The sequence below is a fragment of the Adelges cooleyi genome, unplaced genomic scaffold (assembly GCF_023614345.1).
Source record: "Adelges cooleyi isolate 19-005CV unplaced genomic scaffold, UGA_ACOO_1.1 ACOO_flye_CR_arks_rails_tigmint_CR_PRNA_9, whole genome shotgun sequence".
NCBI lineage: Eukaryota > Metazoa > Arthropoda > Insecta > Hemiptera > Adelgidae > Adelges > Adelges cooleyi.
The window spans coordinates 8,024,354-8,041,231 of NW_026096579.1; the positions used below are offsets into that span (position 1 = coordinate 8,024,354).

The 16,878-nt window shown below is 30.0% G+C and overlaps 1 protein-coding gene across 1 annotated transcript in view; it reads right to left on the minus strand.

Moving 5' to 3' along the window:
* Positions 1-1,485: 1,485 nt before the first annotated feature.
* Positions 1,486-16,878, minus strand: part of LOC126846572 (GTP-binding protein RAD-like) — a 56,514-nt gene continuing 41,121 nt past the window's right edge. The window contains exons 3-7 of the mRNA XM_050586163.1: positions 8,877-9,151; positions 5,060-5,205; positions 4,628-4,719; positions 3,112-3,304; positions 1,486-1,925 (exon numbers count right to left, since the gene is read on the minus strand). Coding sequence (XP_050442120.1) covers positions 1,693-1,925; positions 3,112-3,304; positions 4,628-4,719; positions 5,060-5,205; positions 8,877-9,151 — 939 coding nt within the window. The 3' untranslated portion in view covers positions 1,486-1,692. The remainder of the gene's footprint in view (positions 1,926-3,111; positions 3,305-4,627; positions 4,720-5,059; positions 5,206-8,876; positions 9,152-16,878) is intronic.

The following is a 16,878-nucleotide window of genomic DNA, read 5'->3' on the forward strand; positions in this document are numbered from 1 at the left end:
AATAAAAGCGATATTTTTTTACGACCCTAACTTTATGTCGTTATCCCAAGGGCGTGAAAATAACTCTACATTTGTATATACCTATATACTATTGTATTATGTAGAGGTACTTAAGCTGAAATCGTTATTGATCCAGAATTCAATCAAGACTTAAGGGCAAGCCCAGATTAGGAGATTTTATACCCGTAGGCTTTAGAACATATGTTGCCCCCTGCACTATTATATGAGGTATTTCTTTAAAAATAACTCCAAGGTCAGAAGTTGACTGTCATACGAACGGCGTTTTCAAAGTTGTTGGATGGTTATAATGAAACTATCAAAAACAGCTATTTGTTTGTGTGATGTTATAGAACAAAAAATAGTTTGTTAGCAGCGAGTGTCAGTTTGGGTAGGTAAAAAAAAAAAACAGAAATGTTTGAACGACAGCCTTATAAGGTCTTTTGTGTAGGTACTTTTTTTTTACACCTCATTTAATTAGTTAATACAGGGCTGGTCAAGGTTGTGTGGTTATAAAAGAAAATGTGGTTGCGTGGAAATAGAAAAAGGTAAATTAAAAAGTAGTTTGGGCGTTACAGGTTTAATCAGACTAGAGATATTAGTTTAGAGAACACACAGAAGCAGATGTACACTAAAGAAGAAACTGGTCGATGTTGTAATTAAATACATGGAGATGTTTGATGGAAGAGTGATACGTGGTCGTCCCCACCCCATTTGTATATGGTATGAGTTGTAGCAGAAAAAAAAATAATATCATGTGTTATCAATAGTTTATCAGGCTTAAATTCCGGTGGTTCGACTTTTCGCCTAATTATCATTGTCGTTTATACAGCACCTCATTAACGGGTCGGTTATTGATGCAACTATCTCAGAGTTTCAAAGGCGTTGTACATATTCGCTTGTTACTTCACACAACCTACTTGTATCTTATGTATGATTAATTATATCCAGTTATTCACAAACACTGAAACTTACCCGGTTCTCATGTGTTGATGTTCTGTGTTTTTGCTACTTAGCCATCTTTTTTTATACTTACCGTGTCACTGGATTAAAGCTCAAACAAATTGCATTAACGCCCCCTCCCCATTAATTCTGTATGACTGTATCAATGTCAATCCTTAAACTTATATAGATGTACTTTACATTCGATCAAACTTCATTGTGTCACAGAGACGACGGTTTTAGTAAGTTGTATTATTCTTTTCTGAGGTGTATTTCTCAAATTTCACGACCGCAAAACGAATGAAGGAGAAAATGATATCATTAGAATACTTTAAAAGTATTATAGTACCACATCCAGGGTAGCAGTAATTCACCTTGCATATGCAAAGATATTTTTCTTTCAATCACTGTCGCGTGGCCTGTGGTGTATTTTAGTAGACAATGCGCTAAGGGTTGTGAAAAAAAAAAAAACATTAAAAACCGTTTTCATAAATAAAAATAATTTTCAAAAATTGTTTTTTTTTATTTCGATTTCAGGATATGCACAATAGTTTTTTCAATATGTATATAATATATTAATATGTATGTATTTAGATAATAAATATTATAAAACTCAAAATATGTTTTTGTACTCGTCGAAAAGTAACACAATAATTGAATAATAATAATTGGTCGTCCCAAAAATAACATTACAAACGCGCGATGATAAAAAATAAAATATTTATCAGCTATTTTCGAGAAAAAAAACGAATATTAAATACTAAATAAATTCTCACTGGACTTGACGCCCCTCAGGGCAGACAAAAAGTTCTTGTACAGCCTGGTGACGCTGTATTTTTTTCTCTTGCTGTTATACATCCTCTCCCTGATCGGGTTCAGTTTGATTTGTGCCAAAATGCCGACCAGCAATTTGTCCACGTTGTGATCAATACCGCCTGACGTTTCGATAAATTTACAGTTCCAACTGTATGCCAAGTTTCGACCGACTAACAGAAAACGAAAATGATAAAAATTTAACAATAAAAAATTGTATTACTAGTAGTTGTTTACAAATTTGGCGGCGCTAAGCAGAACAAATTCGTTACAGGAATAAGTATTAACATGTATGTGTTTTATCGCTGGATGTCACACTAGGCGGCGGCGGAGAAAGGGGAGGGGAGATTTGAGATAAGAGATAAGAGATAAAAATAGAGATAAGATATTAGGGATAAAAATATAGATAAGGAATTAGAGATAATAGATAAAAATAGAGATGACGGATTAGAGGTAATAGATTAGTGAAAAGAGATTAGAGATAAAAATAGTGATAATGTATTAGAGATTAAAATAGAGATAATGGATTAGATATAATAGATTAGAGATGTTGGATTAACGATAAGATATTAGAAATACTAGATTAGAGATAATATTTAAAAATAGAGATAATGTATTAGAGATAATGGATAAGAGATTAGAGATAAGAAAAGTATTAAAAAATTCCCGGGTCCTATACTTGGCCATAAAGACATATAAATGTGCCTATGTATCCGCTTGTAGTGTGGATACTCGTTAGTTTTTTTTTAATGTACGTCGCATATTTTATTTATTAGAAATCGAGTGAAGGAAATTTCTCGATTGTTCTTTATTGGTAATTATTTATTTATCTTGGCAGACAACAGCTATAGGTGTAATGAACGTTTTCGATAATACCTTTGGTCGTATTCAAAATATTGTACTCTCCTGAGTACAACGATAATGTCCATTGTCTAAACCATTTTCGGAATTTGTTTTCAAAAATATAATTTGAACGCTTTAATTAAATATTTGAGTTTTTAATTTGCATCAATAAACAATATTTAAAACAATTTTATTCTTGGTCATATTGTGCTCGTTGTTTTTTAAGTCATTATATTTTAAATGCATTTGTTTTAGATTATCAGCTTTCGAGCAACAATTATTGACTATGAATTTTCTATTATTGTAAGCAACATTGGGATGGGCTGAAATTTTGGATATGGGCTATTTAAAAAAAAAAAAAAGTGTCCAGGAGTTCAACTTAAAGGGTTCCTACGATTAAGAAGCGGTTCTCCCTGTGCGTTTATCCAAACTATGGCATTCAATAGTATTTTTTAAAAACTTACAACACCCCTGGCCACGTGAACACTGCAAGACTTAAACAGTGTTGTTACTTACCACTTGTTTGTATTCTCCTCGTCCGCTCCAAATCCGACTTATTTCCGACCAGTATTACCCCTCTCGTGTGTATGTATTCTCCTTTCCACAAAAATAGCAACATTTGTTCGGCCATGTCGAAACTCCTTTCGTCCACTATAGAATACATTACTATAAACACATTTGGGTTGTAGGTCGAGCACAGAGTTTCGATCTGGAAAAGGATGCATGATATTATTAGAATTACAACATTATGGCTCGAAAAACTTAATTTAAATTTAGCTTCCCATAGAAACTAAAATATACAGGAAATTAGAAAACGTTTTAACGTTAGTATTCAAATACTTGACAGCGAAGGCAAGGCGGTCATGCTGATTTAGAAGCGTTCAACCGGCGTCTTAACGAATTTTCGTTTAAAGTATCTAGTAGGTTGTCTACGGTACATTTATTTGTGCGTTTCTTGGTAAACACAATTTTTTCGAAATGGCCTAAACACCGCATGAAGATTTATGTGAGTGCACGACCTTGGAACTGATTGCATTTTTATCGTGGGTCATTTTTTCTTCGGAAATCCCGTTGTTATGCAAATACATTCAAGTGTTATTGTTTAATAATAATAAGCAGATTTTCTATAAAACTAAAAGTGAAAAATCCGATATGCAAATTGAAATATTATACTCTACTTAAGTCTTGTAAATATTATCATATAAGTACTCAATAATAATTACACATCTCATATTTATATATGAGAATGCACTCAACGTACACAGGTTAGGTTGTATTATTATTATTAAAAATTAATAAATAATTATTGCGAAATAATGAGCTGTATTCGTTGTAAAATTTTTTTTAAAATTAATTATATTTATATTTACGGTATCAAAACAAATGTGTATTTATTTTTTCAAGTAATAAATAATTTGTAACAATTTTACTGTTTCAGATTATGTCTTGTTATTTAACATGGAAATTTATTTGATTTTATCATTTAAATATTACAATTATTATTGTAAATTTAATTTCAATACATTTGATTTGAATTATTATTTGGGTATTTGTTAGAAAAAAAAAAAGATTAATAATTTTAATATTTAAATAATGCTCAGGTTCGCTGTAGAATATCAGCAATCTTTGTAATTAATTTGAATATTTAAGTACCTTAATTAAAGCTGTAAACAAAACCATTTTTAAATTTTCATCATATAAAACAGCGACCTTATGAAAATGTCATAATTGAGGACGAAATTGAATTTGTTTATTTTTAAATTAAAAATAAATACTTTGAATGGATTCGGTAAGAAAAAATTAACATAATATTATAATTTTGTTTTTTGCGAGTGCCAGTGAGATTATTCCTTTAATTTTACAAAAAAAAAAAAATTATATTGAACCGTTTTGATAATTAATATTGTGATGTGAAACATATTAATTTTTTTCTCCTTTATTTAAAAAAAATTATAATTATCGTACTTAGACAATCGTTCGATATATATTCCACGTTGTATAATTATGAATTAATTAACTAAAATGAACTTACCGACATCTCTTTGTATGGTATGTCAATGATAGACAACTCAGCCTCTTGGCCATTAATCATTACTCTGATTGTCCTACAGGCACAGTCTTCGTCTGTAATTAAAAATGAAACAGTTCAATCATTATTTTAGTATGCGATAGCTATTACAGGCTAATTGGACACATCAGGGAAGTGTATAATATGATATTGTATTTGTACATCAGTTATTTTATTCCTATATAGTTAATGGTCATAGAATGGGTTTTAAAAAATTAATAAGAGTTTTTTGAAAACTCTGAAAAAATAATGTACTGAAATGTGGTAATATATTTTACACCTTAAAGTTTCCAAAGTGTGTGAATACTTTTACTGAAAATTAGTATTTCACTCTAAATAAATAATTTCTCTACTTTATTATGTTATTTCTATTTCACCACATACTGATATACTTACCTATAGAAGTATCGTACACACATATGTATTCCGACGTGGAGAACTGAACAGATATAGTGGTTTTCCCCACACCAGGTGCTCCGAGTAATGCAACTTTATACGACTCTACGGTATCGTTGGCTTTGAACTTATTAATCAGAGCAGTGCTGCAACATAATGGGTTTTATTTCTTTAAAAGTTTACCCGCATATCATATCGTTAGTTAGTTTTAAGTAGAATACATTATTTTCTACTTAAATTTCACACAAAATATTTCACATTATCCGTAGTCTTATTAATTATACTTTCAAAGTCTATAGTGTACTAAAAAAAATTAGAGCTCATCCAAAGTAGTCATTAGCATATTTCTTAAACTATTTTTTTTTTGTTCATTTCCAACACAATATTAAAATTTATGTACATTATTCTAGTGACTGGCGTGGTAATTATTTTTTTAAATTGAATATAAATTTAAAACCTTTTTTATGCTAGAACTTGATGTCTTAACAAAAAAAAATGTACCTATTATAAAATTACAACGATTTGATATCTCAAACCATATAAAATCTTTTTTAACATTTTAAAAGAAAAAAAAAAGATTATTTGGACTAATTATTGTCACTGAATACTAATCCAAATAGTAATTATCTCTAATTGTCTTAGATATTATAAACCTTTCAAGGAGGACTTAATGAGAAAATAGATAGTTTTGCACGACAATAAAACACTCAGTTGCCTCAAGTGTAAAAGTAAAAATGAGCATTGTGTATTTTTTGTACTATATTATAATATATATATATATTAGTTAGTTTTTCTCATACCACAAGTAAATGATAATTTATAGAGTAACCGATAAAAAGAAAATCTAATATCTTGTTTATACTATAAACCAAAAAAAAAAAACTGGTAATGATAATGCTTCTCAGTTTTATAACACAGTTAAACAATTCAAATATGATTAACTGTTTGGCATATTATGTGCGCCTGTACATGTAATAAATAATCATTTTTTTTCTCCAATTACCGACCTAAATTATTATGTTTGAGGCGATAGTGTTCCTTAAAATATAAGATGATTTTTTTTAAGGTCTATATAATGGTATATATTTTATAGGCATCGATAAATCAATTAGACGTTGTCTCATAATTTATACTTGGCAAAAAAAAACCTAACAAAAATACATAAATATTAATAAATGCGTTTTATGTGCATTATATGTGCATTATATTTGTCCACGCAAGCATTTATTTTATAGATAAACTTGTGTACAGAAAATTGTTTAGTTGGCTAAAAATAAGGGAAACATTTTTTATATATATTTAGTTAGTTCATTTTTCAAACAAAAATAAGTATGATAGTTGGTTTGTTAATAAAACACTTTTAAAAAAAAACTTAAGCTAATGATAATCAAACAGAAGTATATGCGATAAAATAGCTTATTTAAGTAGCTACTGAATAAACTTACACATTTGAAGTATTTTTATGTAAATTATTCAATATGTATTTTTTGTAAAAAAAAATTTAAAGTTTACCAAAAACGACTCGGGCCACTTGTAAATTGAATTCAAGCGATGTATAATTAATCTGTCAGGAAAATGTTGGAAATTCAAAAGATGCAAACCAATATTTTTTTTTACAGAATTATATTTTATCATAACCGTCAGAGTTTGAGCACTATACATAGTCAATTCCCAATAAATGACATTTCGCCTTGGTACCAAAGCTGGTTTCAGTACAATGACACTCTTGTTTGTATTTTTCGTCGACGCAAACTCCTTAAGTTCTGGGTTCAACGATCTTGCTTGTAGTTTTTACATCATCGACAAAAAGTACCATTCCAAGTGTTGTGTATGAAAGCATAATATTAAAATGTCATAAAACATCATAATATTTGATGTGAAAATTAAATTCAAAACGGAACTCGAATGTTGCACCACAATTATTATGTTATGTTGTATTTTTTTCATTTCACCAACCCTGTTAATAATGTATAGTCAATTGTGTAACTAAACATTTATTCTGCCCAACGTTTTTTATATCCGCAAAGCAATTACGTTTTTTTTTTTTTTTTTTACAAATGTTTAGTTGAGGTTTGGTGGTAAATAGGTGTACTGTAATAGTGTAATACTTATTGGATATTTTGAAAACGATGTATAATACTTATTAGTTTTTGCTTAAATTTAATACAGTTTATTAATAAAATTAGCCCAAAAAGGTCATCAAGTGATTAAAATTTCAATGTTTTACTATTAACCGTATTGGACTTATATTTTGCCCAATATTGATATATTCGGTTTGCTCATCAAATAGAGCCTTTGCGACAAAATCTAATGTTATTTATTGGCCACCGATGCCATTTAAATGTATTATTTTTATAACTTACACTCAAATCAATAAATATAAATATTATTTATAATAATAAGTAGTACCTAAAAGGTACTTTATTGAGCTAAATATTTAAAATGTTCACTCCTTCGCCATTAAAATTGAGAAAAGCACACAAAAAAATGTACATATTTTAAAACTTATACCAATACGAGCTATAAGTCATGTTAATTTAAAATTTGTAAGAAATATTATTTAGATAAAGTACTATCGATAAACGTTGACAAACGAAAAATAAATATCATAATTATTTTCCTCTTGAAAGGATGGAAACTTTTTCTTTATTTCTCTTTTCCAAGCGAAGTTTTAGGACAAGGTATGAAAATAAGACTGAGATTAGATCTTGAGCGAGACTTCCACATAATCAAATTTTTCAAGAGTCTGTTTTCATACTTTATAAGGGAAAAACAAAAAAACAAAAAGTGGAAATTTACAATTTGACCCGGTTGACCAACGGGTAATTGAAAATATTTGTATTATATTGTTAATTATATGATTTATGGTCAACAACGGCAACAACTAATCATCTTGGACGGACGATCAACCCTAATCGTATCCTGGCTAATCCTCAAATTATAATTTAAACCACGTTGTAGCTTTACGCTGCTTTTGTCGATTTTTTTACTACACAAATTAAATCAATTTTTGAACAGATAGTCCTACACCTCCATAAAGCTATCCTAGTATCACTCTCTATTCCGTTTATCCATCTTTTCTTCGGTCTTCTTCTTCTTCTCTCTTTCCCTCTACATTCTTTTTCGTAACATATCTCACAGCCTCTGCCTCATGTCTTCTCATAACATGACCGAACCATCTGAAATTTTAGTAAAAGTGTATTCCAATAGATGGCGCTACTTGTGCAAATATTACAGCTGACAGCTAATCAGCTGACATATTGCATAGCCCTCGCTCTTTGAGCGAATCCTGGGCAACGCAAATAGTAAAGAAAAGCATTTTTCAGCCGAGTCTGCAACCACGAAAGAGCATTTTCATGTCTCGTTGAAGTACCGAATAAATTTAGAGTAGTGGTGGAATTATAGATAATGAAATAGTATATTAACAAGCAGTAGCAAGCTAGTATCTAAGGTGGCTAGTATATTAAAACATATCAAGTTTGTGGCCGATATTTTAGTGTTTTCATAATATCTGGCCTAAAACCATTCATAGGAAATACGAGTAGTCGAATTATTGAATTTATTTTTCACATATAGTTTGATCGTTGTAAACACAACACATAGTTTAAACAATTTAACATCCCCATCGCCATTCCTACACCCAACCCCAGTCGTCTCTTATCCCCTATATCTCCTGTCTCTTATCTCTTGCCCCCTATCTCCCGTTTCCTTTTTGATTTTTGACCGTCAACAATTATCGTTACGCTTATCTCATATCTATGTTCTATCAGATAACAGCGTAACGCTTTTTTTTTCGGCAACGTGCCAGAGCGCTTACCTAGGTTTTCGAAACCGCGAAAACTCTGTGCACACTGTATGTGCGGCGGCGGCGGCGGCGGCGTTCTGGTGTATTGGCGATCCAGACACGGACGCTGGGCAGCTGTCTCGTTTGGCAACAGGCAGACGTTGATTGGATGCAACGACGTTGTTGGGTGGCGCATAACGTACAAAGTCGCCCAAGTTACACACACCGCTGGCCGTGATCGAGAAACTGCGCAGCCGGTATTCTTCCAAGACGGGTCCGTCCGGTCGGGACACGTGACCGAAACTTGGCTGAAACATAACGGAATGCCGAATATTGTTATTTTGAAGTCGAGCAGTACAATATAATACATAGCATACGAATAACCGCAGTTACGGATGTGGCCAACAACCGGAAACCGGATGTCCAGAGACGGACATGTCTTATGTTCAAGTCGCAAGCTAACGTGATGATGGCTGAACATTTTAGCCATCACATCAAGTTAAGTTACAACAACAAATCAAATTTACCACGAATAGAAATTTTAACTTTTAAGTACCAATAAATTAGACACGATTAAAAAAAATGTACTTTTTTGTATAGGTACAAAACGAATAACGAAAGTTATTAGTGATTTAAGAAATAATTTTTGTTTATTTAATTATGCACTTATTAGTTATTACCTGTACCTACTATTTGAACTCGAGTAATTGCAAAAAATATGTTTTTTCTGTTTCCCCTAAAACTACTTGATTAATAAAAATTAATTAAATCTTCCTAATCAAATGAGTAGTAAATTAAAAAAACAAATTACTAGCTACGAAAAACAACGATTAAAAATATCAATCATGAGTCACTAGAGGGGTTGCTGGGAAAGTTCAAACCGTCCATTACCTCGTCCAGGCTTTTAAACAAATGTCAGCCACCAATAGGGCACATCCCCCGAGTTAAGTTTATAGGTTTAACTAAAATTCTGAGGGAGCTTTTAAAGTTTTTTAAGGATCTGAACTTCTTTAGCCCCGAATACTACACACTTGACACCATATCCACATCCAAACGGTCATGTGTTTGAGCTTAGATATTTTCTTTAGTTGTTTCAACGACAGATTGGAAATTCGACATTCTGTTTCAAAAGATATGAACAGATCATTATCGAATAACGGAATATTGTATTTTTTTTTTTAGATTGTACATATTCATATCTTCTAAAGTGCACTTTGAAATTATAGTCATACAAACTAGCTTTTTAATTTATATAAAAAAATAATACATTTTAGAGAGGCTATGAATAACAGCTTCGTATAATTATTATTACATCCAACTGTGAAAAATCGCAATTAAATAAAAAAACATTTCTGGGTGTTTAGGAGACTTTATTTTTTCCCCTTCAAACATAAACCAAAATCATCATGAAAGTGCATAAGAGTGATGTGAAATTAAACAAAAGAGAACGTTGACAAGTAAAATGTTTTTCAACTTAATCTTTATGGACGGCGAATTCGAAAAAACCATTTCGGCATCGGATAAAAAGCTTTCGACGGCTTAGCAAATTTAATTGTACCGTGCACGTTGTTTTTATCACTTTCAATTTTTTGAGATGTGCGTTTTTCAATGTAGAAAAAAAAAAAATGCGTTTCATTATTCACAAACAAAGGCAACCATAATTTAAGAGACCTTTTCCAAGCCGCGGAAATGATCATTTCACCGCTTTCAGTCATTTTTTTTTTTTTACTTTACCTACTTTACATTTTAACGGTATAATAACATTAAAGTAAAATAAAACCAAAATAATTTAGGTTACTTTCCTGTGTACTCGTATAATCGAATAACCTTATACTTTTAAACGATGAATAGCATCAATAAAAACTTTTTTTTTTTTGTTAATTTATTCTGTCTGTTAAAGAGATAATGCGGCTTAATTTTTTTTTTTTAACAATAATGTAACCGCTTTGTTGAAAAGGTCACGTGATAAATCAATGAAAAAATAATCAAACACGTGGCGTGGTTAACATATAATATGTATATAATAATAATAATAATAATATTGACATTAATGTAAAATGACAACGCAAGTGAAAAGTCATAAAGAAGAACGGAAATACTGAATAAATCAATAGGCCTTAACGGCTTCAAAAAAAAAAAAAAATAGACATTTGGGTTTCTTTATTTGCCGGTTGCAATAAATCATATTTTTTTTATTAATGGTCCGTCTATTGATCAAATTTTAACACAAAAGTACGTTTAAAGAGTTTTGAAAAATATATAATAAGGCAAAATTGCAAAAAAAAAGTTTTTTGTTTCTTTAAAACTATATTTTAAACTGTTTTTGAATATAATTTTAAAACTATGTTTTAAACACGTTAAAAACGTTGTTTTATTTTTTATTTAAAACGTTTTAAACAAATTTTCATTTAATTTAGTATAGTATATAATTATGTAGAAATTGTAAATAGATTTTTGATATTTACTAAATACTTACCAATTCCGGCTGATTATTTTTTTAATTCTAGTCGATTATTTAATTAAATATTTACTTTTTAGAAATAAACAATAATTACATGAAAATTGTTCTAGTTCCCACTGTCTACAGATTACAGAGAAAACCCTTGGGCACATTTTTTAGTTTTTAGTATCAACTACACTACTAACAGTATAGAAAGGACTTGAGGTGATTTCTATACATGTATTAAATATTTAACGTATACACTACAATACCTATATTACCTATATAATTTATATGTTTTATATTATACATTATTATAATATTATACTAAGAAATCTGAATTTTCGAAAACGTGATAGAGATTGCTAACGTGATAATAACCCGCTGTAACAGTGTAGCCAACATAATAATACTTTTAATTTTTACATATTTTTTTAGACTTATTATGGCCTACGATAATAATAATATTATGATTTTACTACATTCTGCGAAAAAATATACACATAAAAATAATATTTAAAAACGTTTAAAAAAATACTGTTTGTTTAAAACACTTTGCAACTCTGTAATTAGCTAATACGATGGGGTTTACGTTATATAACGAGTTGTTGACCAGTAAATATTTGTATTAAACAATACATTTTTCAATATTTTTTTTTTCTTCATAAATTTTGTAAAAAAGGCGAAAGACCGAGAAAAAAGTAAAATATTATGTCGAAACACTTAAAATAAACATATATATATATATAAAACATTTGTGCCAAGTTTGTTTTTGGTTTAACATATAAAATGAAAACTAGAAAACAATAGCCGTAGTAAAAATAGTGGTCGATGACTTAATATAATATCTGTTGTATAAAATAGGCCATGTCTTTTAAATCTATATTATGCGATTCTGTAAATTGAAAAATCATACGGTGATTTTTTTTAGTATTGTTTCTTAAATGCTTACAACATTACCTACTTGTCGTGGAAATTTGTCAATTATTTTCATACTATTATACAGAATTGTAAGATACATAGCTGGATTTCGGCAATAGTACAGTATAATATACAGTCAATTCGATTTTACATTGAACTGCTGAACATAATAAAAATTCAATTAGAATGTTTAAAAGTCAAATGGTAATTAACACGTCACAATACAATTAAGTTATTTAAACAAAACTGACATGGAGAAAATAATGACCGGTCGATAGTCAGATTTGAATAAGTTATTTTTGAGTCATTAGCATTTAAAAATAAGAGCTGCAACAAAATACTATTTTTTATCTGTGTGCTGTAATGTGTTCTACATTACAGAAAATGTATATTGATACATGTAATATAATATATATAAAAAAGTTATTTTTAATATTTCATAGGAAAGGAGTGTCTATTTTGAAAACGATTTTTTTTTAAAACTTCTATATCTTATAATTCATAGGATCTCTTGGTACAAAAACATATGTTTCTACTTCTTGAAACCTACTGTTCCTAGAAATAGATTCCTTCGATTTATTAATTTGAAAAAAAACATTTGAATTCTTCATAACATTTTCAAGGCATCGACTGTGGTACAATTTAAAATTGTTTAACTTATCAATTATTTCAATGTAAAAAATGCAATTTTTATAAATTGAAATAATTTTTGAAATTGTGCCACAGTCGACGCCTTAAAAATGGTATGAACAATTAAAAATATGTTCTTTAAAGACTTCAAAATCTGAGTATTCTTAGGAACAGCAGGTACGTTAGTACAGTCCATAGTAAACCCGGTGTAAATATTTTAATAATTATTTTCACTGCCTTTGATATCAATCGTCGGCGTGTTAACAGCTTAAGCGTTTGATTGAAGTAAAAGAAGTGTCCGTGTTGGAAATTGAACGATGACATCCACAACTCTTTTTTTTTTAAATTATTTAAGGACAAACTGCGATGGCGTGTCACGGCGTGGTAAAAAAAAAATTGAAAGCTTTTAAAAAAATAAAACCCCAAACAAACGTCAGTGTCAATTCAAGAGATGTCTGTCGTTGTTGTTGTTATGCTTGTAATAAAACAGCTGTAACGATCATACAAGCAAGCCACCGCAGAGACCGCATTAAGTTTACCTTGTGTGTTTGCCCATTGAAATTCATTCGTTCCGTTCATGTTTACCAACCCAACGACAGTAAACAACAATAACATGACCGTCCCTTTGGAGAAAGATGGACAACAGAGGGATTATTCTCTGTGTGTGTTATTTTTGTAAGGGTTTGAAATAATTTGAAATATTATTATATATATAATGTTTTTATATTCTCTTTTCATGTCAACTAATACGTACGGTATATGATATTTTTAACCTGACTCGTTTAATTAAATTTTTTGCCCAACTCTGCCTGAAAGTACCACAAAAACATATCATCAGCTGTGTACTATACATGATGAACGGTTATAGCAAAAATATGTTTCACTTGAACATCAGTTATTGTATAAAACATATTTGTCAACACGTTGTGTTTTGTAAAAATAAAATAGCTGTGGTCTTATTTGAACCTAACAAAGATTTTCAATTTATTAGTAAATCTAATTATCTGTATTGTACAACAACGTCCAAGTAGAAAATTGCAATGACTCGAAATTGTAATATAACTTAGTATAAATAATATAGGCTTTACTTAATCCACCTATTTGTATATATTATTTAAACAATGTTATTTTTTGTTTGCGATCCTTTTGAAAATTGTAGTTTTATTATTATTAAAAATTATTGGCTAACAATATTAGCTAACTAAATATTTGTAGTGATAAACCGCCCATTTTGACTTTGCCCCAATTAGAACACAAGTACATACCGTAAGATATTTGTATTTATCTTTTTGTGGGAGATAAGTTGTTCGTTCAGACAACGTGGTAAATTAATTGGCATTTAAAATTATTTCGGTTAATATCATATTGTCAAACTTTTCGTCGACCCAATTACACAAGGACCAAGTTTTAAAAGAACACTTTATCAAAATAATGCAAAAGCCAGCAGCCGAGTTGTACTTACTAGTTGTTGTTGTTCATGATAAATTCAAGAATATTATTTTCCAGAAACGAGACAATAATAATTCATTGTGTTTGTTTTGTAATTCGCAGCAGTTACTAAAATTAACCGTAACCGAGTATTGGAGTATAATTTAAATGCTGAAAATAAACACAAATAGAAGTTTGAATAAAATTTGCATAAAGAGCAAATTCAATTTTGATATACAGATATTCGTACTATTTGTATTTTGCTATGTTTACGTATAAAAATAGGTATGCTAAACGCTTTAGATTATATTACATTTTCTGTTTTTCGTCAATACAACGGCTCATTAAATAATATGATGATGTTTATAAATTACAAAAAAAACAATGCAAAAAAATACAGTTAAAAAATGTTATTGATAAACTGCGAAGAGAAAATAGCTTTTGAATATTTCACCTTTTTTTGGTTGTCGTCTAACCTAACCTCACCTGTTCAGCGTATTAAGCAAAGTTAAAAGAAACCACAAAAACTGAAAACTACACACTTGTACAACCTTTTTGTGTTGACAAACAACGCCTCAAAAAGATGGGTTTTTTTGTGATTTTCTCTCCAAACGGCATACGACGCCTGTGCGGGGGAGGGGTGAGCTGTTCCCGGCGGAGTCCCACAACCTAATCTGGACTTAAGGGGACCGGAGACGAGGAGAATGGGGAACGGTTGGATATCGTCACTAGTAGTCTGGGGAATTGCCAATGGCAAACATGTACAATTGCGTTGTTACTGCGAACGAGAAGTTGTTTGTTTATAAAATGAGAAGGACACTGTTTTCGGTTTTTTGTGAACAATAGCTGTTATTTAAAAAGAAAAATTGCTTGGATTTCTTTAGATTTAAAAAAAAAATGTTTTTCTTAAAAAGTTAAATCGATATTTTTTATTATTAAATACGCTACATACATCTTTAGTATTAAAACATATCGTAGGAAGTTGTTTTTAATTTAAATTGTTTTTATTTTTGTACATTTTTCCCTGTCGTTTATTCATGAAAACGGATTAGCTACACGTTTGTTTATGGCGCCAGTTAAAATATGGTATACTTTAAACGGCAATAGTTAGTTACACAATACTTTGTCATAATTTTTTCTCTGGATTTATTTTGGTATTGTATGTCTAAAAAAGAAAATAGAAACGGTTTGTATGTTCTAAAAGTGTACATTTTTAGTGGAAACAGAATTATTACATAAAAGAGTAATTATATTTTAAGATAATACACCATGTAACACATTTTTTTGTTATTAAAAAAAGATTGCCATACCCATTTTAATGTAAGGCACTCTTGTAACACTAATTTTGAACTAGATAAAAGAAACATAAACATTATCTTTATCGTGCTTGGTGGATCATTTATCGGCTGTTAGAACAACTTTCGACTATTTTGAGTACTAGTTTATAGGTATCTAAATATTATAATGACAATTGACAATAAGGTAACAATGTTCTCCAGCGTTTAACCAAAATGATCATGGAGAAATAAAATATATACGTTTGCCGCTTTTCGCCGACTCGAGTACAGTGTAATATACATAATATAATATAATATACTCGGTCTACAGCAGCACTTATGACACCACTCTCGAGTAGGAGAATGTATGCATTATAATATTGAGCACAATGCCTGTATTCATATACCGTGGCTCTTATCCCGGGCAAGTCGAATCGAGTGCTCGCTGGCAGTTTTATCCCAAAAATTATTGCCATAATCATTTTGCCCGTTAAATCCTCATGGATATAATACATACACACATGCATGTGTGTTGGCAAATGGTACAGAGTAGATATTAATATTGCCCTTTAAGCGTACAGCGTAATAATATATTATAGTCTATTATGGCGTAGGCCGTGGCTTGAATCGATCAGCAGGGGACCTTATTAATTGTCAAACTTCTTATGAAGTAGAAATGGTGGAATTTTAGATTTTTCAAGTGGAACAAGAACAATACTAATAATAATCAAGTCAAATTTGGAACGAACAAATCATGTATTTTCTTTTTGCTTATAGTATTATATACTTTATAGTTTGATGGATATTGTGTAAAATACAAAATCATAGTTTAACTAATCCTAATAAACATTATCACAAGTAAAAACCTATTCTTAACTTGTCACAATAAACAAAACCATAAGGCAAAAATCCAATGGCTATAGTCATATGTGAGTATGATTAAAATATTATCAATTTTCTAATTTTCCATATCCTATTTATTTATTCCCTACTTTCATACTTCAATAGACTGCACTTTGTTATCATACAAAACAGTGTACAGCACAATTAAAGTGGTCACTTATTTCTGTCATTTTGGAATTTCAAAAACGTGCCATAGACCTTGAGTTCTCTGGAGATCTATTCGTCATGGTTACTACCTTTAGAAATGGCTCTTGTGGTTTTTGGGGGGTGCATTTTTCAACTGTTTTTTTACCCTCGAAACGCATTTGGTAACTGTTCAAAATTAATCAAATACTTCCCTTGCTGTTGGCAAAAGTAGTACTGGTCCATGCGGTTAACAACACAATATTAGTGTGTGTGGTATAAATGCATTCGTATAGTGTAATGTTACATAATA